This window comes from Balearica regulorum, chromosome 13, assembly GCF_011004875.1.
Source record: "Balearica regulorum gibbericeps isolate bBalReg1 chromosome 13, bBalReg1.pri, whole genome shotgun sequence".
NCBI lineage: Eukaryota > Metazoa > Chordata > Aves > Gruiformes > Gruidae > Balearica > Balearica regulorum.
In genome coordinates, this window is record NC_046196.1 from 1,234,388 (window position 1) to 1,254,266 (window position 19,879).

General features: G+C 42.4%; 1 protein-coding gene across 2 annotated transcripts in view; it reads right to left on the reverse strand.

Annotated features, from left to right (window-relative positions):
* The window catches only part of NFAT5 (nuclear factor of activated T cells 5), a 73,197-nt gene that overhangs the window by 7,207 nt on the left and 46,111 nt on the right, over nucleotides 1-19,879 (reverse strand). For both annotated transcript variants that reach the window (XM_075765696.1, XM_075765695.1), the window contains 9 exons: nucleotides 16,748-16,938; nucleotides 14,694-14,866; nucleotides 10,821-10,955; nucleotides 10,133-10,185; nucleotides 8,957-9,089; nucleotides 8,229-8,306; nucleotides 4,752-4,900; nucleotides 1,798-4,234; nucleotides 394-640 (listed from right to left, as the gene is read on the reverse strand). In XM_075765696.1, the coding sequence (XP_075621811.1) occupies nucleotides 402-640; nucleotides 1,798-4,234; nucleotides 4,752-4,900; nucleotides 8,229-8,306; nucleotides 8,957-9,089; nucleotides 10,133-10,185; nucleotides 10,821-10,955; nucleotides 14,694-14,866; nucleotides 16,748-16,938 (3,588 nt within the window). In that variant the 3' untranslated portion in view covers nucleotides 394-401. The remainder of the gene's footprint in view (nucleotides 1-393; nucleotides 641-1,797; nucleotides 4,235-4,751; nucleotides 4,901-8,228; nucleotides 8,307-8,956; nucleotides 9,090-10,132; nucleotides 10,186-10,820; nucleotides 10,956-14,693; nucleotides 14,867-16,747; nucleotides 16,939-19,879) is intronic.

Genomic DNA, 19,879 nt, shown 5'->3' on the forward strand with positions numbered 1-19,879 from the left:
AAACAGTTTAGATTAGAAAATGAAGTATCGCTTAAGTGGAACTCATGGGGGATGTCGGATGGCAACACCGTTAACCAGAGCCAAGCCACGCAACACTAAATTCCAGAGTCCTCTGAGTCTTGGTACTCATCTGCAGGCAAAGCCTCTTCCAGCTCTCAGGAAAAGGCACCTTCCAAGAGCAGAATGTTTCCCAATACAGCCGATCGTGGCAGCTGACTGGTTTGAGCAACTCTTCATTCTAGCCACCACTGTTGTATGTGTAATTCAGCATTACTGGTATTTGAGCTGAGAATAGAATACAATCACTATAAAGAACAGCGATACACGCCGAAGTAAAGACTTACGGAAAAAAGGAAGCATGGCAGGAAAGAAAAACCCCAACACGTTACTTACTTGAGTAATTAAAACGAGCCAGCCATATTGTTCCCCTGGTTTTGCAATGACACAAGCAGATCGTCTATTTTCTCAATATTCTGGTTGGTTGCCATAGCTGAAGGCAGTGGAGGAGTCTCGGCTATCTGCTGGGAGAGCAGCGCTGGCACGGCTGCTTGTCCCTCGCTCTGTGGCTGACCTGGCTGACTTATAGCCATCAACTCCTCCGGCAACGTGGCTGGTCCAGAAGTTAGCAGCTGCCCACAGTCTGTTAAGCAGGAAGCGAAGAACAAAGGACCATTTAAATTTGGTTATTATGTGCACTGAATTAACCAACTTTTTTATATATCTCCACATTGGCTATGAAGCGTGTGAAAGTTAGGTGCGCTTGTGTCCACACGACCACCTCTGCTCACCACTCCCGCAGGACGTAAGCGGACGTTCAAGGTGTACATACTGAATGTGGGGACTCTGCGTTATGAGCAAACACTATTAACACCGCAGAGGCCAGCGCTTAGCTAGAAGAAAACCAAAATGCATAGCGTAATAAGCGTTGAATATGCCCATCCTTTGTCTGTCTTAAATTACTGACGTGTCTTTTTCAGTCCAGTCAAAGTATTCACCTGCTCCTCCTGCAGATCTGCAAATGGTTCACACCTCCTACCGTTAGCGTTATTTTCAGCTGCGCAAAGGGCTTGGCTGTACACGGCCTGATCGTCCAGGAGTTCATACACAAAGCACGCGTTCAGGTACAACCACAGACCACACAGCTATGGCTTTCTTTCCAGATCTTTTCTAAGATGCTATAATCATCATCTGCACCCTCTGGAGCTTCACAGGTACGTGCAGCCCTTCACAGACAGCTGAAAGGATCTGCGTCCCAAAGAGCTTGTCAGAGAGGCTAGACTCAAGAGAGGAGGTTGGAAAAGTGCAGGCTTATGAAGTTAAAGGGGGTTCAAACACGCTGCAACAGACACTTCTCTGGACCACGCAGCTTCAAAAATCTTTGCTTTTCTTCACCAATGCGTGGAGAAAGGCATTGCATGAATTGCGGAAACCAAATGCAGCAAGAGAAGGATGAGTGGCGCTGTCTTAAGAAGGCATAACCTTTTTTTTTTTAAACGTGTGCGTACATGTATTTTATATATTATTTGTATATGTGTTATTACTAATATTATATATATTACATATACTTCTTTCTATACAGATATACATACAATTCTAAGTTGGTTTTGTCACATGTTAATCCCAAGTGTAAGACCACCAACAGGTATTTACGCTATGAGTTCTCATGCAAAATCGGCAATATTCTGAATTGTAGTGCTACATTACTTATTTTTTTAAAATACCTTAGAACTGAACAACCGTTGTCTAATTAGTAGCTCTTCCAGATTGTAAACTCAGAATCAGACATCTACCACTTACTGTTCTGAATGCCAAACAGGAATATTCCTGATGTTTGCTGAGATGAAGCAGGAGAATTCTGCAGCTGGTTGATGGCACCTCCTGCTGTGTTGTGAAATAAAGCAGCTTGCTGCTGGGGAGGAGAAGCAGTTCCTTGCATTCCTGCCATGCTGTTTTGAGAAGAGTACATCGGAGACTGCTGCAGCTCTTGCTGGCTCATACTGTTCTGCAAGGCAGACATGGAAGCTGAAGAGATGAAGAGGGTGACTTGTTGCTCTTGAGAACTTGGTGACCCTTGGACCAACTGAATCTGGGGTGAGTTATGGAAGATGGCTGGCTGCTGTGCTTCAGCCTGGTTGGATCCAGGATTCTGAAGAGAAGACACTGTAGTCTGACTCTGGAATTGCATGGGCTGCTGCTCCTGGTTCATTGATGTCATGTTAGTCTGCGGATGAAAAATGGACTGGCCTTGCTGCTCCTGATTGGTAACTGGATTTTGATTTGGATTGAAAATCATGTTTTGCTTTTGAGAAGCAATTGTACTCATTGCGTTTTGATTGCTGAACATCATGTTCTGCTGTTGCTGCTGCTGCTGTTCTTGAGATGGAGGACTACTCTGAATAGCGACTATCGAATGCTGAGGCTGGAAGATAGCTCCTTGTTGGTTCTGGGGAATTGAACTGGATGGGATGGAGCCTAACGACACTTGAGACTGAAACAAACCTTGCTGAGCAGGCTGTGTCTGGGGCTGTTCTTGGGGAAGCATAGAACTCTGGATATGAGATATCTGCGTCTGCTGCTGAAAAGAAGCCTGCTGTTCGGTGTTCGTTGCTGTCTGAAGAGGAGAAATGGAATTTGGGCTTGTAAAGAACGACATCTGTTCTTCCTGAGTTGCAGGGTTGCTCATTGAACTCTGGGAAAGGAACATGTTGGCAGACTGCTGGTCTTGAGAAACTGAAGAGCTCTGCAACACACCCATGGCGTTCTGTGAGTGGAACATCGGAGGCTGCAGTTGGTCTGACGAATTAGTACTGGTCTGGTTGTGGACAATGGAATTTGGACTATGAAAAATAGAGCCTTGTGTTTCCTGTGATATATTCTGAGTATCAGCAATAGGATTCTGAGAGTGGAAAAGCTGAGCTTGTGAATGTGGAGACTGCTGCATAAAGCTTCCCGACTGGATAGACATGATTTCTCCACCCTGCTGGAACAGCCCACCTCCTTGCTGTTGAGTTCCGCTTGCCTGAACAGTCATCATGTTTTTGGTGGACGAAAAGAGATTGACTTGAGATTGACTTTCTCCACTGTGCTGCATTTGAACCATGGTCTGGAATACAGTACTTTGCATCTGTTTACTCTGTCCTGAAGCTTCTTCTCCATCTGCTGAATTTGATGCCTGAAACATAGTAGGCCCATTGTTGGAGACCTGCTGCTGAGCAGTAGGAGTAGCCTCACTTCCAGAAACACCAGGAGATGAAGAGAATAATTCACACTGCATTTGCATGTCTTCGCTTGTCGACAGCCCACTCATTATGTGAGAAGCCTGCTGGTAAACAGGTGATTGCTGGAGGGCTCCGTTCCCTGAAGTTGTTGAAGAGAACAAATCAGACTGCATCTGTGTTGCAGCCTGGCAAATGTTTTGTTGGATTCCTATCACCATTGCCGCAGAAGTCTCCATCGCCTGCTGCTGCTGCTGCTGTTGCTGCTGCTGTTGGTTGGACAACGCATTTTCAGGCTGAGAGTGAACATTTTCAGCTCGTCCGGGCAAAAGGTTCTCTGGTCTGGAATGGACAGCCGTGTCCGATGAGGAAAATATCCCGGAATTGACGCTACTTTGTATCTGGCTAACTTGCTGAAAGATATCTGCATTTAGCTGATCCTGAACATCCTCACTGCTATCTGAACCAGAAAATAAGACAGAAGATAACTGCTGTTGAGCTTCCAATACCTGTTGCACCAAGTCAACATTTCTATTGCTGCCAGTGGCAGTGTTAGTTGGAAAGTTCCCAGCTTGCAGTTGCTGTATAGTGTTCTGTAACTGGCTCACACCGCTTGCCGATGAGAAAATACTTGACGGAATCTGTTGCTGCAACGCCTGTGCTGGTTCCGAGAGCGTAGACTGTTGCTGTTGCGATGCATCAGTTAATTGTGACAAAGTGACTACTGTGCCGTCTGACTGCAGGACTTCCCTGGGCTGGGAATCTCTGGTTTGGAACTGTGCAGCTTGCTGCAATAATGCATCGCTGTTCTGCAGCTGACCTGGAGTAGAGACTGCTGAAAAGCTACCAGGCTGGGAAATGTCCTGTGTTTGGATAGTAGTTAGAGTCTCTGGATTATACACCTTCGGCTGTATTTGTTGCTGGTTTTCATTTTCAGAAGGTAAATGGGAAGCAGAAGTTGATATGCCGGACATACTGTTTTCCAATGTCTGCTGAGTTGGTCCAACCACATTTGAAGCCTGAAAAGAGCAATACATTAAGAAATTCGTAAACTTACTCAGGTTACGCTTGTAAAATTTCCACCAATCCACTACGTTCAGGAAAGATCAGATGGAAGATTTGATGGCTATGCATCTCTCCAGACATAACCAAACAAGCAAGCAAATGACTAGCAGCGGAAATGCTACTTCAAGGAAAGAGTCAAGGTACAATTTAATGAAAGCAATGTAGGAAGGGATTAAAGTAATATTCTTAGAGTAATTTACTAGTTCTGTGTCACAGGACCAAAAAAAAAAATTCACCACAATATCACTAACCAATCAATCTGTTTGACTGTGGGAACAAGGCAAGTCACTCTCAAAGGAAATCATCTCATTTTAATCACGTTCTGTGATCCTACGCTTTGCCCAGACCGATCTCGGCCGTGACATTCTCCCTGTGTGTTACTCTGCTCCACTGTTAGAACACAGACTGACAAGTGACGTAACTAAGATGTAACTATTAAAGCTACAGTACTCAGATCCCAATCCAACTTACCTTGAAGACAGGGGGAGATCTTTTCTCTGCACTTACTTCCATTGGAGCCACGTCTTCATTCTTAATCATACTGCTTGGCATGAGCGGAGTTATCAAGGCACTAGGAAGAATGTTTACCTTCTCCAGGTTACAGCCAGTGGCCTTCACTGCTGCAGTCACAAATACAAATAAAAGCAGGGCAATGGAACGTGAACGTTCACCATACAAACAGAGGGCTTCTACTGGTGCTCTGCTTCCCGTTTCACTTTTCGGCCCTACCGTAAGAGCTCTCATCCTCATACGAGATGCTAATATGCAGAGATATCACTGCAAACATTTGGATACTTCAAATAATCCTAGAAAACCTGTTGAAAGGTTATTTTTAAGACTAAGAGCAGTGTTGCAGTTTTTCTTCCATTTTGTGTCTTTCTAGACCAGGACAGCCATCCACTGACTGCTTAAACTACAAACATAAAAACTGAAGACATCCTTCCACAGATCATCAGATTTTAAACTTTACTTCACTTTAACTGTACCACTTCTTGATTTCACTCTGAAAAAATGTCTGTTTTCAGACAGCCATGAGAACAGAGTGCTCAAAGCATTCAGACTGTAGTTTTGTTCTGTTAAATGACTAATCAAGTAAAACCTTGATAAATCTGCATGCCAGCTCTGTAGCAAGAGCAAATTGTTATTTTGCCTTTGCAGTGCCTATTTTTTCTAGATTTTTTTAAAAAGTGGGAAGGTGGTTTCTTACAATGAGTTAGCTCTTTTTAATTTTTCCTGATCCACATAAAAAACATCATATAAGCTAACTTTGCTGTAAATGAAATTTAACTTTCTTGATTCCAAATACTGCTGAAATTGCACATAAAACAAACCAATAGGGAAGCCTGTAAAAACCAAAGATCCTTACGTATTTTCAAGTAAATTAAAGAATTAATCTTCAAATTTAAATTTTGCAATAATGTGGCAGTAAAATTTCTGCACATTTACATGAACAGTCTGCCCTGTCCTCAAGTAACAGTCCTTGCGTGTTTATTCTATGTAAAACCAAAGACTCTCTCCTCAAATGTTATTTTCTGTCTTCAACAACTTCTCAGCCGTCACTATGGCCACAGTTCTCAACATACCGACAGCCACAAAGCCCCTCTCCCTCCTGTTCACGCACAGCTTTGGGGTGGCTCCAGAAACACCAGCCCCGGGACCCGAGGCGCTGGGCTGTGCTGGCAGGGAACGCGATTCCAGTGAGACTATTCTAAAATACATCTGCTTCAGACAGTGTGCTTAAAGAGAGCAGTCAGTATTTTTCTATGCGATAGTCATAATTTATAAGCTTTTCTCTTCTATGTGCCTAATCATGTTGTGTTCATTGGAAACAATTAAAGTACTTAAAAAATATCCCAATGCTGTAAGATTAGATGCTGGCAATGGTATGACCGTTCACAGTGACTTATTTGGTTGGAAGAATGAAAAAAAGCAGTGAGATTAATAATGAAAAAGAAGTTTCAAAAGCAAAGAAACACTGTTGGGTTTGGTCTTTTACTATGCTTTTGTAACCCACTTAGTTTAGACTTTCTGAATAGTTACCATCTTATCAAGGCATACACACCCTCTTTTTCCCTTTTCTCCCAAAGCTGGAAACTGAAACCACCATTAATCACTTAAAAACAATGCTCCAGCACTGCTTGAGTGTGAGAAGGCAAAGACCTGAACCACACGGTTATCGGTACACCCCCCTCTCCCTGAAGTTTTACACAACAGCTTAGAATTATAAATTTGTTGTCCTGAAATCTAACTTGTCATTGAAGCCTGTCAAATCTGCAGTCTCTCAAAATGTCAAGAGCTAAGAATCTGTAATGGCTCTGGGAAGCCGCCCTTCGGTTTTTTAACATATGCAGGTTTAAATTATTTTTAGGGAATATTCGCAAACATTAAAGTTGCCTGGGATGGGAAGGGAAAGGCCCAGCAGCCCAGTACATAACTGTACGTGTCCCTGGCCACAATAGTTTATTCTGTTTGGCTGCTGGAAATGATGCCACTTAAGCAATGATGAATTCTAGGATTTTCTCCCCGTGAAAGGCAGCAGAAAGGAAGTAGCAGCCCACTGGGTCCCCACCTGGTCTTCATCATTTCAGAACAGTGAGGAAGGACGGGCTGGGACATACGCAGAGACAAAGTACATAAAGCAGACGGAATCGTCTGACCTCTGGTTCACACTCAACCTTGAGCAGAACAGGTAGAGGAATGAACCGTCACAAAAGAGCTGGCTAGCAGAAAACCCACACAAGAAAGTAAATTAAGATGTATCGCATAAATTAAATGGAGGACGTGAAGCAACAGAAAGAGCACATTGTGTTCTTAGGAACAGCAGATGTTTCTCCTGAAACAGTTGGTATCTTCCCCTGGTTAAGCTTCCATACTAAATCAGATGGATGACAGGCTTGCCCTGATCCATCAGTTATTATTTTCCTCATCTTTTAAATCTTGCTACTAGAAGTCTTATGAGCCCTTTGATTAGCTTGTTTCATTGCCCTAAATATTTTTGCATATTTCTCCCCCAAATATCCTCTGCAGGTTTAAACTCATCATATCTTGCATTATCCTCCCTAACAAGTTGTAAAGTCAACTTGTAAATATATCCCCTGCCAACACTAAGCTATTAACTTCAAACACGAGCTTCACAATTTTAACCTGAAGCTATGGATTCCTATCAAACTTGTGATCACATTGTTAATTTGCTTACCTTTCAACCTGCTTTCACCAGAGCTGGCTATGGAAATTTCCATTAACCTTTGGACACTGCTATAGTTTTAACAATCAAAGAAGAAACATTCCCTTCCTCTACTTTATTTCAATATTGGGAGGATCAATTCGCTTCACACTTAAAAACCAGGCAAACCTAAAACTTGCTCCCTCGGAACAAAAGCCGAACTTTGCATGGACAGAATGGTCCCGGGAAAAACCTCACTGAAGGGAGGGAGTTGAAATCGCCAGAATCAGCGTTGGGAACTAGACCCACTGAAAGCAGTCTTCTAAAACCACTGGGCAGCTTCCCAAAAATACCAAGTTGGCATATTCCTGTTTTCCAAGACTCAGTTCTTCCCCCCCACCTTTATGTGGGTTTTTGCTTAAATTAACACTACACAGTTTCTAAATCCTTTGTATTAACTGCCATCTTGGGCTTCTTTCTCTTTCTTCTTCCCTTGCAAGCATATTAAATGAAGATCAGACAGCAGGGCCTGAGGCATGAAAACAAAATTATCATTTTTTTATAATATTCTTTTGCAAAGTTTTTGTTCTATACTAGCTCATGTTAAAATATACTTAAAGGAATACAGTTATGAAGTGAAGCATTCAGAACCAGAAAGCAAACCTCACTCTAAGAACATGGCCAGATTTTGTAAGCACAGACTTATCTTCACATTCATTCCTCCAAATTTGGGTAGGAATTTATAGTTAAATTATTAACAACAACGATAAGAATCAATTTAGTACCTTTTATAGCCTCTTGAAAAGAACAATGTGGGGCTGGGCTGGAGATTTCCTTCTTCACGTTAACATTCAGAGTACCAGCTGTTGAGACAAAACACATTGAAAGCTTCCTTATGTTAAAACACCAAACAAGCAAAAAACCCCAAAGCAAACCAAAACAGTTACTTATACCTGAAAGAAACTAAGGTTCTTTGAAACCCAGAGAAACATTCCGAGTTGTACATAAACTTTCTGTTTGTGGCTGTGAATGCACCAATGATCACAGTGCCCAAAAAATCATTTTCACTTCCAAAAACGAAAGAGCTGGTCAGCAATGGCACCATGTATTGTATGTAGAGAAATTAAAATACATGATACGGTCAAACTTCAGCATTCCCAAGGATAAAGCTTGGTGCTATTTTTCGGTTGTATTTGGAGCACTCTATGTACTACGTCTACTTCTTTTCCCCGCTCAGCTTCATTTTGAACCTTATACTACAAACGGATGGTAGTTCATAAGAACAGCTGTCTCCGTGCAGCTGAAATGTGAGTTACCTGCCACATAAGTGAGAAAAGCCAAGCCTTCAGGGTTTTATTATTTAAAAATTGCAAACCTCACCAACAAGAGGAGTTTGAAAAGACCCACGTTACTTAACCTTTCTGTTGTATGGACTAGATACTATGAAATCAGAAATGAGATGCTTAGCAGGTGAAACTGTCCACTCCTTCCCCCAGATTTCTGTGTTACATACATGTATCTGGAGTGTAGGTAAAGGGCTGCACATCGTGTGATCTTCCAGCATTGGTCACCACATATATTCCCACAGAAACAGCTGAGGTTATTTGCTGGTCATGATATGGTGGCACCTTCACAATAAGGTGATTCTGCAATGCAAAAATAATTTTAAAATCGTATTAGAAACCTTACTTCATTACTATTGACCTTAATTGTATTTACATCCATCAAAAAAAAAGAATCAGACTGACAAAACACCCCAGAAAGCAAAGACATTGGGGGAAACGTGATCAAGTTACACTTTCAGTAACTAACTTGTGCTAGAAATGTGAATAATCTGCCGATATGATGCTCAGTGGCAACTTACAGCTTAAACAGAAGGGGAAGAAAGGAGAGACACACAAAGTCCCTAAACATAAGCTCATGCCCCACATGCCTTACTGAACTGCAGTCAGCTTGCCATCAAACGCTGCTGGACTCCACACTTCCCTGTTCTGCTGAATCAGGTCTTTGTACTCAGTGGGAACAGTTTCGTGTTACACTTAAGCACCTCCAACACTGGGCAGACATCGCACAATAGGCTCGCAGTCATTCATCGCCAGTAACAGCCACCAGTGACCGGCTGGCAGTTCCCCAGCTATCTATCCCACAAGAAGCAAGAAATCATTTCTACGTGTGGAATGCTGCTGTCAGAGCTGGGGGCAGGATGGCATTTGTCAGACATCGTTTACATCTCCATTTCTCCAATTTCAGTCCAATCGTCCATAAAGACAGTTGTATCAAAAAGAATAAACAAATATTTTGCAAAATATTTGAAAGCGGAACAGAAATTCAGCCAGGTATGCAGACACAATACATTTCCACTCAGTAGTAATCTAATCTGTCCTTAGGAAAGCTACTGGAGAAATCGTATTAGGCCTTTTAATTACATTGTACGTAATGGCAAAGACTTGCTCACCAAGTTCACGTACCACAGCCCTGTTCTGGTGTCTAAGTTCTCAACTAGACATTGAGCAATTATACTTGTGCAAACCCAAACCAATGATATCCTACCAGACTCACTAAAGAATTTATTCGAGGAAAAGGAATATTCGTTCTAGAAATGCACAGGAAGGGGGAAAGGCTTATTCGATTTTTCTTTGCAGACAGAGTCAGAGTCTTTTTGTGGTGGTAACAACAACAACAGAAGTACCTGATGAAATAATTCCATGTCTATTTCAGCTTCTGCCTTCCAAGAGTTCTCATCTAAATGAAAGTTAAAAAGCATCATTTATTGCACAGCCATATAAAGCAATTTATTTTGGAGCAAGTCCAGAGGAGGGCCACAAAGTTGATCCCAGGGCTGGAGCACCTCTCCTATGAGGACAGGCTGAGAGAGTTGGGCTGGTTCAGCCTGGAGAAGAGAAGGCTCCGCGGAGACCTCAGAGCCCCTTCCAGTCCCTGCAGGGGCTCCAGGAAAGCTGGAGAGGGGCTGGTGACAAGGGCAGGGAGGGACAGGCCAAGGGGAATGGCCTGAAGCTGCAGGAGGGCAGATGGAGATGGGATGGGAGGCAGAAATCCTTCCCTGGGAGGGTGCTGAGGCCCTGGCACAGGGTGCCCAGAGAAGCTGTGGCTGCCCCTGGCTCCCTGGCAGTGCTCAAGGCCAGGTTGGATGGGGCTTTGGGCAACCTGGGCTAGTGGAGGGGGTCCCTGCCCATGCCACGGGGGTGGAATTAGATGATCTTAGAGGTCCCTTCCAACCCAAACCATTCTATGATTCTACGATTTTAGTGCCTTTGATTCTGCTTCTCCGTTTGTGCTCTACAACTAAACCTGATCAACCAACATAACCCAAACATGCTCTCCTCGGCACCCCAAGCTATCACAGCTTTCACACTAACCAGAAATGTTCTCTTGGAAAATCACTTTTGTTCCCTTTAGAAAGTTCTTGCCAATCAAAAAAACTTCCTCTTCACCCTTCACTGAACAACTGTGCAGACTTTTCTTTAGGATCTCTGGAACTCCTGCTGGTTGAGCTGCAATTGAAAAAACACATGGTTTGAAATCATGAAAATATCAACATCCAAAAAAAAAAAAAGCTTTTACTTACGGGATTAAAAAGGAAAGAACAAAATAATTCTTGACCTTCTTCCTTTACTATATGAGTCATTGCAAGACTTTTCAGAAGATAACTGTTTCTGTTACTTCCTCACTAAATGCAATGACCTCATAAAATCACGCTTAGGTAAATGATATACTAATCATCTTTTCCCTTTTCTCCTGCATTTACTAAATCTTCAAAACAAAATTTTCAGTGTTTGAGCTAAAGCCCAAGAAGCATTCAGGAGAGAAGAAAGTTTGGTTCTGCCATTTCCTGGCACAGAGAGCAATAAACAAACACGTCAGCTGAAGCACACCTCCAAACTGATCCTCAAGCTAAAAGGATGGTTGGTGCGAAGCTTGTTTTGTTCTGCGATGCAAAAGGGTGAAGTAGTAACTTCCATACTACCCGTTTTTTCACAGATATTTTTAACGTGACATAGCTTTCTGGCTGGTGCAAGAACCAAGCCAGGGCTTTGGGCAACCTGGTCCAGCGGTGGGTGTCCTGAACTAGCTGGTCTTTCAGGTCCCTTCCCACCCAAACCATTCTGTGGGTCTACGATGTTCCAGACCTACACGTCAGCTAATGCAAACCCTGGCAAGAGTCACATCTCTGTAGTTGGGGATTATAGCAATATACATCCTATAAACTAGCAAAGAAAACGGGCCTTACAGATACACGTCCCTGGAAACCTCTGCCTCTCAGCCAGTGATTCAGGTGACGGTTTAGATAACACGTATTACAAATTGTCTTTGCTGCAAACTATTTCTATGCTTCTTAAAGCATAGATCAAGTAAGACTATGAGTGTTACATGAAAACAAGCACCAAGGATGATTTAAATACAGATATACATTTTAAAATAATGTATTTTGAGTTTATCACATTTACTATGTTATCAAATTACTCCAGTTTCTAATAAAGGTTTCTCAACCACCTTTTCTCTTCAGCAAAAAATCCTACCGGCATAAGCTTGCACTTGTGCTTTGCACTTACGTGGCATTTAACAACAGTATTCTCTGGGCTTACTACATAGAAGAAGACACATACTGTAACACTCTGAATTATTTAATGACCTTTCAGAAAGGATTTTTCTACAACTGTTGCAGCAGGTTCCTAGGCAACCATTACGCAACTACTAAATATGCTCAAGGCACATGAACTTCTGAAAAGAGTAACTGCATTTCAGTTTGCTAACGAGATAACAAAGCCTATTTAAAACGTAGAACTTAAATAAAGAGCCTGCATCTACTTCATGGCTTCCCTATGGTTTCAGGAACATTACTGAAACTTTGACAGCACAATCAGTTGTAAAAGACAACATAAACGGGCTCTGATGAGCGACAATGTAAACCTTATTATGAGAAGGTACAGTACACGTCTGTAATGAGATGTATGCAGCAAACAAACCAGATGTAATGCGCGGGAGGAAATGATTTATATAAACAAATAACTTAATGACATTGTATGCCATATCAATCAGCCAGTATGTATGTACCAGCACTACCTGGTTGGCTAAGGTCTGCTGCAAGTCACCGTAACCTCAGAGAAAATCAAGACAGCAGAAGCACAGAATCCAGGAAAGCAAGCCTGGGAAGAGCCTCAAGAATTCCCCTCTCAACCTTTACATCATGACCAGGTTTCCCCACAGACACCAGTCAAACCAGAGTATGTTGTTTCTGTTTTCGACTTCCAGCAATGGAGATGCTGTAACATTCCTGGGCAATCTCTTACCTACGTACACAATTAGGAAGACTTTCTTATCAACTGCCAAAACCCAGGTTGCTAAAAACTGAACCAATTCACTCCTTACTGTATTTTGGTTTTTTTAGAACTTTATTTATGGAAGGATAACTTTTATTTCCTTCTTCCTTTTCTTCAAACGTCCCTTAGCATGTCCTCACTCTCGCATATTCTGCTTTTTACTCACCGCCCATATCTCAAAACATAGCTGCCAACATTACGGGTATAAATGGATGCGTTCAACAAACAGAATGAAGACTACAATGACCCTCACAAACCAACACTGGAACGGCCTTACCACCAAGCTAAGCACAAAGTGCATCAAATCCAGCTTTTTTAGGTAAACAGCCTATTTTTAAATCGGTCTCTAAAACATCTCAGGCTCTCGGCTTCTACTTCAACAGCAAGTTTTGGATTGTTATGGGTTTAAGAAAACAACACATGATTTCCATTCCTATTCCTGCTGTGATTTAAACAATTTTATCTTTAACCAGTAAGTTAATGATACAAACAAAATGTATACAGAAATAGTTTTTGGAGATTTTATAGCAAATTTTTTTTTTCTTAAATCTTAAAATTAACTAGTAGCAGATACTACAATGCTACACTGACTGGACTGGAGCTACAGAGACAACAAGATTTCTAAGAAATGTACTTACGTATTTCCCAACAACATAAATGCATAAATCTGAGAACTCCACCAGTGTTTTAAACACTTCTGGTGTTTAAAAAACACTGGAAAAAGAAAGATCCAGCAAAAAGCAGCAGGAGGAGGAAAAAAGAGGGACGGGACTGCCTCAAGCTGCCCTTTCCAAACATCCAACTACCACCTAAAGCACAGAGCACAGCTGAAGAGAGGAGGAGAGTCCTCCCCTGCATCCACGCCTCTCTGGTTCCCTTTCCGGGGTTCCCGCAGGGTTCCTGCTCCCCCATGCCTCGCGAAGGGATGCTCCGTGGGAGCAGGATACCGCAGGGAGAGACAGGCTGCAGGGCACATCTGCCAAACCGCCGGCTGCCTGCAGCACTGGACTCGTGGTGGTATCTGATGGGGAAGCTCACATGTTTCTGATGATCTCCTCTCCCAATCTGTTCTTTCGCTGGCAACAAAGCTGTGGTTTCTGGTGAGCTGAGTAGGAGCCCGGACACAACAGGTACTGACAGTGTTTAGGAAAAAACCAAACTCACTAACTTATTTTATACAATGGGAAAAGCACAGCACCAGCGCCCAGGAGCTTGCATAATCCTAATGCGTTCCACGCATGGAGAAAAAGCTTTTATCGTCATCTTCATCAGGAAGTATCAATAATCCCATCCCTATCTCTTCTCTCTGGCAGCTGTGCAGAATTCCCCGTAACTGGAAGTCACTAGGGAGTCTACAGGCACAGGCAGCCTGATGTACTGCAGCCGCCTCTGATTTCATGTTCCCAGTTGTTCAGCATAACCTAAACAGCCAACGCAGCCACCCATGCTCAATGCTAAACAGAGCATTTTAATAACCAGCTATAAAAAGTCTCCAACCAGAACAGATTCAGCCTCTGGCCCAAGGAACTACCACAACTGTGAAGAGCCATGCTGACTTATTGGGGGTCCCTGCTGTCCCTGAAAGCTCATAGATGAACGTGACAATACAGAAGAGATTAAAATACGTATCAAAAAGTCATACAGGAAATTCAAAGCAATCATAAAACAAATTCTGACCTTTTAAAAAAGGCAAACATTCATTTAATAAAAGTTATAACTACTGTTAAATACTGGTCAGTCATTTAACTAACACCCCACCTCAAATAAAAACCAATCCATGTGATCCTAGCCATAGAGATTCTGAAACAATCACAGATTAACGTTGAGGTGGGGTTTTCCCCCAAGGCACTTTATGGCAATCACACTAAAACCCAGAGAGATCTAATACTGACTCTGTATTTTGATACTTACTGCACAAAATTGGGGAAGAAGGTGTCTGAAGAGTCAAAGTTGAACCGTCCTTGCGAGTGATGTTAACACGAAATACCAGCCTAGCACGTGTGCTTTTTTTCTTGGAACCAGCAATCCCTATTCTAGCTTCAACATCAGCATTTCTCAGCTTCAGTATTCCCACGCAATCAACCCTAACAACACAAAACAGTCCAGAGTTTAATAGAGCTTAAGAAGTTCAGCATCTTTAATAATCTTTCAACTAGTTACACAAGCCACAAAGTCAAAACTCTTGAAGTATTTACTGAAATATTATTAGAATATTTCTTTTTATTTACATGAAATCTCTACATGACCTTTTTCATTATATAGCCTGGTTTTCAATTAATCCCTACATAATTTGGATGATGAATCACGGGAGGAAGGAATATGAAAGTAGTATGTCTAAAACAGAAAATGCAATGTAACAAACTCACTCTGGTAAGCATTCAATTTATAATCACAGATCTTCATTCTTCCATTCCTGGGGCTAGATCTGGGTTTGTAAGATTATTACTAAAAAACATTCTGCATTCACTTAAAGCAGTAGGAGAAGAAAACTTACTGTAGCCATATTATTTTTTATGCTCAGTGGAACTTGGAAGGGATAGATACATCATACCATAACTGTGGTCCTACGGGAAATGTATACAGGGCCCGGGTGAGAAAGTGATGCAGTGCTACCTTTCGGAAAGACGTGCTAGATGCAAAATGATTTCAAGCAAAAAAAACAAACAAAAAACCCCAAACACAGCCTGATGTGTTAAGAAGAATAATACTGTAAGTTTGCCAGGATCTTAGGCCCTACATCCGAGAAGTACAGGGACCAGCTGATATCTAATTTGAGTAGAACAAATGTTCGTGCTGCGTGAGGGCCAAGGAGCAACAGCCAGGAGCAGCGAGGAGGAGAGCGGGGGTCAGGAGGTGACACTGGCATTACCATCAGCAGAGAGGTGCCCCAGCATCACTGAACTACTAGGAAGATTTCTTCTGAGACATCAAGGTATCTTTTGAGGAAACAGCCTAGGCCAAGCTTTTCTTCCTAGAGAATTCCAAATTCATCTTTCTAGTATCTCTATAATTACATGGTTTTACATTAACACTTGAGGACAATTACAAAATTGTTTCCAAAATTATCATTGGAATATATTTTATATTTTAAAAGTCAAAATGATTCATTCTATTAGCAAACCGTATTATCCTGCTTAAGAAGCGGACACTGTAAATTGAAGAAATGTTTCTTCTCTTGAAACACGACAAGCTTCTAAGGAAAGAGTGGCAGCTTTCAACCACGTACCCTTTAAAAAAAGGCGTTCTACTGAAATGCATACTTTGAAAGAAGATCACTCCCTTTCTCTATATTCAGGCACATGCAAAAAGCTTATTAGGGAACCACTTATATCTGAAGTTTCTTGGGAGATCTGAACCAGACAGGCAGACGAGGCCGCCTGCTCCAAACCCTGCTGCAGGGGTATCTGTAACCTGTGTCCACGCGTTGCCTACGCCTGGCCGGATAAGCTCTGGAACGATTGCAAAGCAGGAGCTTCCGCGGTGGAAATGACAGAAATGGAACACGCAAAGCAAGAGAGGAGAAAAGCCAGAGTTTGGTCTCACTATCCACAATTCCCGGCCTGTTGAGCCTAACGGGATCTGAAGACGCCAATATTCTCCTTCCCTCCTCCGATTAGCAAGTCCGTACTCGTTAAAAGACAAGACAACTAACAGAAACAGTGACCAGTTTATAGTTCACGTAATGCTTGAATATGCACATTATTGTTCAAACAGAACAGGAAACTAATGTAGCAAAGTTAACTGATAAAGCTTTAGGAGAGACCGGATTAAGCATTAAGTACAACAGACACAAAGTGAGAATGCAATTTAAAAGTTTTTCTTACACACGCAGCTTCACTAAGTGCCTGGTGTGTGCCAAGATTTTCCAGTCTTTTAACTATAACCAATCCAATCAAAAAAGGAAAATCGAGTTTCTGAAAACAAGCTAATAAATGAAAGCACTTTAAAATAAAAAAGCTACTCACGCAAGTGTCATGTTGTTGCTCGGGTCCAGGCCGACCTCAATAACAGTAGTCCCCTCTATATCCACTTCTTTGCAGGGAGTGGTGTTTCTCCCCGTAACTCTGCAGGCCTGGTAGAACCCGTGCGGCTTCACTCGACCGGAGTCGTTGCCCACGAATACCTGCAGCACCACCGGCTCGTTGTGACCTTCCAGCTGAAACACAGTGACACAACTTCAGTCGGTCAGCAATACCTCTTAATTAAAACAGGAAACATTTTGTGCAGCTGGATTTGAAGTGAATCTGCTCCCAGTGTTGCTGGAAACAATCCTAAGGGAAGAAGGAGTAAAAATTTTTCATCTAGTTTATAAACAAAATGCTAATATTTTTTATCTTTTGTCATTTGTTCTTCCACTAAAAGACAGGTCAATCATTTAATAAACAGGTGATTTGCTTTTTTTAAATATTATTATTATTATTTTATTTTTAAACCAGCTTGAATCCTATTGATCTTCACCCAGAATTACCCCAACTCCAACTTGCAGGTCTAATATGACCACTTACTCTCACCCCAGCCGTGACTATTTCCCCATCCCTTCCCCAGATCCTCCTTCCCCACCAGCATCTACATCCACCAGTCAGCTGAGAAACAGAACATTTGCTTTGTTCTAAACTTGATGAGAATTCGTTGGTCAGTACGTGCATGCGATCAATCAATTAGCACGCTGCACTCCCAGGATCTCATCTTCACGCCAGCTGCACCTTGCAACCTTGGCGAAACCAGATTCAAACTGACCAAACACTTCCAAAACCACCGGGCGGGCAGAACAGGATGAGGAGGAGAGCAGGGGGAGGAACGGGCTGAGTGATTGTATGGTCCAACCACGCAAACCTGGCTTTCCTTCAGGCACCAAAACAAAAATTAAAAATGGCAACTTGACATCTCCTAGGTAAAGCTGATGAACAGTGTTAGGAATCACTGAAATAGTAAATAAATAAAAGCAGGTCAGACATACATCTCACATCAGGATTTAGCAGTCCTCCTGCAATCCAGTGTGCAAACCGTAATAATTACCCTAGAACGTGTGAGTGAAAAACGCATTCACTTTTATAACATTGAATTACTAGCATAAAAGGCTTTGTGTCCTTTTACCGCTTTTTTATTAGCGTAATCCCACTGTGGTGCTACACACTAAAGTTACCCTGATGTAGAAGCAACAGAAGTCTTGAAGTAAACCTGGATACGGTATTACAAAGTAACCTCTCTTACTCTTTTTAGGTAATAGAAGAAAAATACTCCGAGTAAAAAGAAACACTAGATCACTGTCAAATTCCCAAGCCAGAGATGGAAATTCTTTACCACAGCATTCTAGGAGGAGATAAACCAAGTATTTTTAATGTTTTCATTAAGCCATAATTGTTGCTAGTGACAATGTGATGCTTCATCCTAGGCCTGGCAGCCCAGTCCATACGCGCAGAAAGCAGCTCCATCTTTATCAGTAAGGGGATGCAAATCAGAGCAGAATCCTCCAGAGGGTCTCTCTGGGGATTAGTCCTTGACACACTTAGAAAATTTAGTTCTGCAGTTCTTCAGCATTTTGAAAAAAAAGAAAAGATAAAAAAAAATCAGCAAATACTGATACAATCGTAGTACGCTCCTCGAGTCCAAAAGGAGCAGCCAGCCTACAGCAGGTAGGGACGGGACTGGGACCGTGACGGGCAGAGCCAAGAGAGGTCTGGAGGGGCCGGGTACGAAGCACAGCCTGACAGGTATAAGTCACATCAAAGAGCTCAGAAGCCCAGAGAGCACGAATAAACAAGAGACCATGAGAAGAGCGAATGAGAAGACTTAATTCCACCAGGTAACCAAAGGAAGCGGGCGGTAAAGGGTACCGGGGTATTCCACCACTGCATCTCTTTTACACGGAAAGCTGAATGAACAGTGTCACCACGGTCTCCTTGGCTAGGAACAGCATCACCGCAGCTAATCACCGTTGCTTTTCTTCCCCAGTGTTCATGTTAGAAGGAGGTACAAAAGGTGTGTGAGAGCATCTCTCAGTCTCTGGATGGTAACTGCTCCAGCTCTGCAATACTGTTAGCAAGAAAGCATGAGGATCTGCCGCTGCCAGCCAGAATACCTCCGCTGACGCTTCCCATCCGGGATAAACTCTTCTGACAGACAAGTCATTTGACTAAGGTTTGTTTATACAATTTGAATGCTGCATATTGATTGTAGACTCTAGTTTTAAGTTACCAAGTAACATGGTTTTCTTTCAAGGCCACAGAATTTGCTTCTCCTCCTCAGTCTGCTTAAGAGTGATGCCTCTGACTGGTTGGCCATCACAGGTGCTGCCAGAGAAGAGCAGGCACCAGATCTCTACTGAACTAGCGACACTTGTACACTATTCTTCCCCATCTTTAAAACACCCCCCCAAAAAACCCTTCTTGTCCTTTATATATATTTTTCCCCTAGTTCAGATTTCCTGAAAATCCACCAACTCATTTTGTCTGTCCAACCCTGGTAGACTTTTCCTCGCAGGGTATGAACTAGTTTGCCTACTGGTGAAGCAAGCTTGAGCTTCCAGGAATTCAGTAACATGAGACTCTTCCAAACAGAGTTTTCACTGATGGGTGCTAAAGGGTAACTGGGAAAGGAATTAAAAGAAAATTCAGATGAACAAAGGCCTATTAAGAAAATTCACACGAGCACTAAATCACCACAGCAACAGGACTATAGGAATGGATTCTTTTCTTGTGAAACTCTACCAGATTTCTACCTTACGCAGGAGGGCTGAGCAAAGTGTTGGAGATGTTTCTAACACTGTTAAACAGGACTTAAAAGATAAATATACTACTATATTTTGTCAGCAGTGGTCAGCACAAATTTTAAGGGCTGTATCATACACAAACGTTTCTTTGTGGACCTGATACGTTAGTTTGGATTGAGAACTGCTTTGCTGCTTTCTCAAAGCAGCAAAACTATGAAAAAATATGAAAGGAAATGTCTTTTATCCTTCTTATTTGTATGATAACAAATACAGTTGTCTACTTGCTCGACCTGCTGGCCACACTCCTCCCAATCTAACCAGGATGCCGTTTGCCTTAGCTCCAAGGAGCGTGCAATGCTGGCTTGTATTCAGTCCGGTGTCCGCTCTC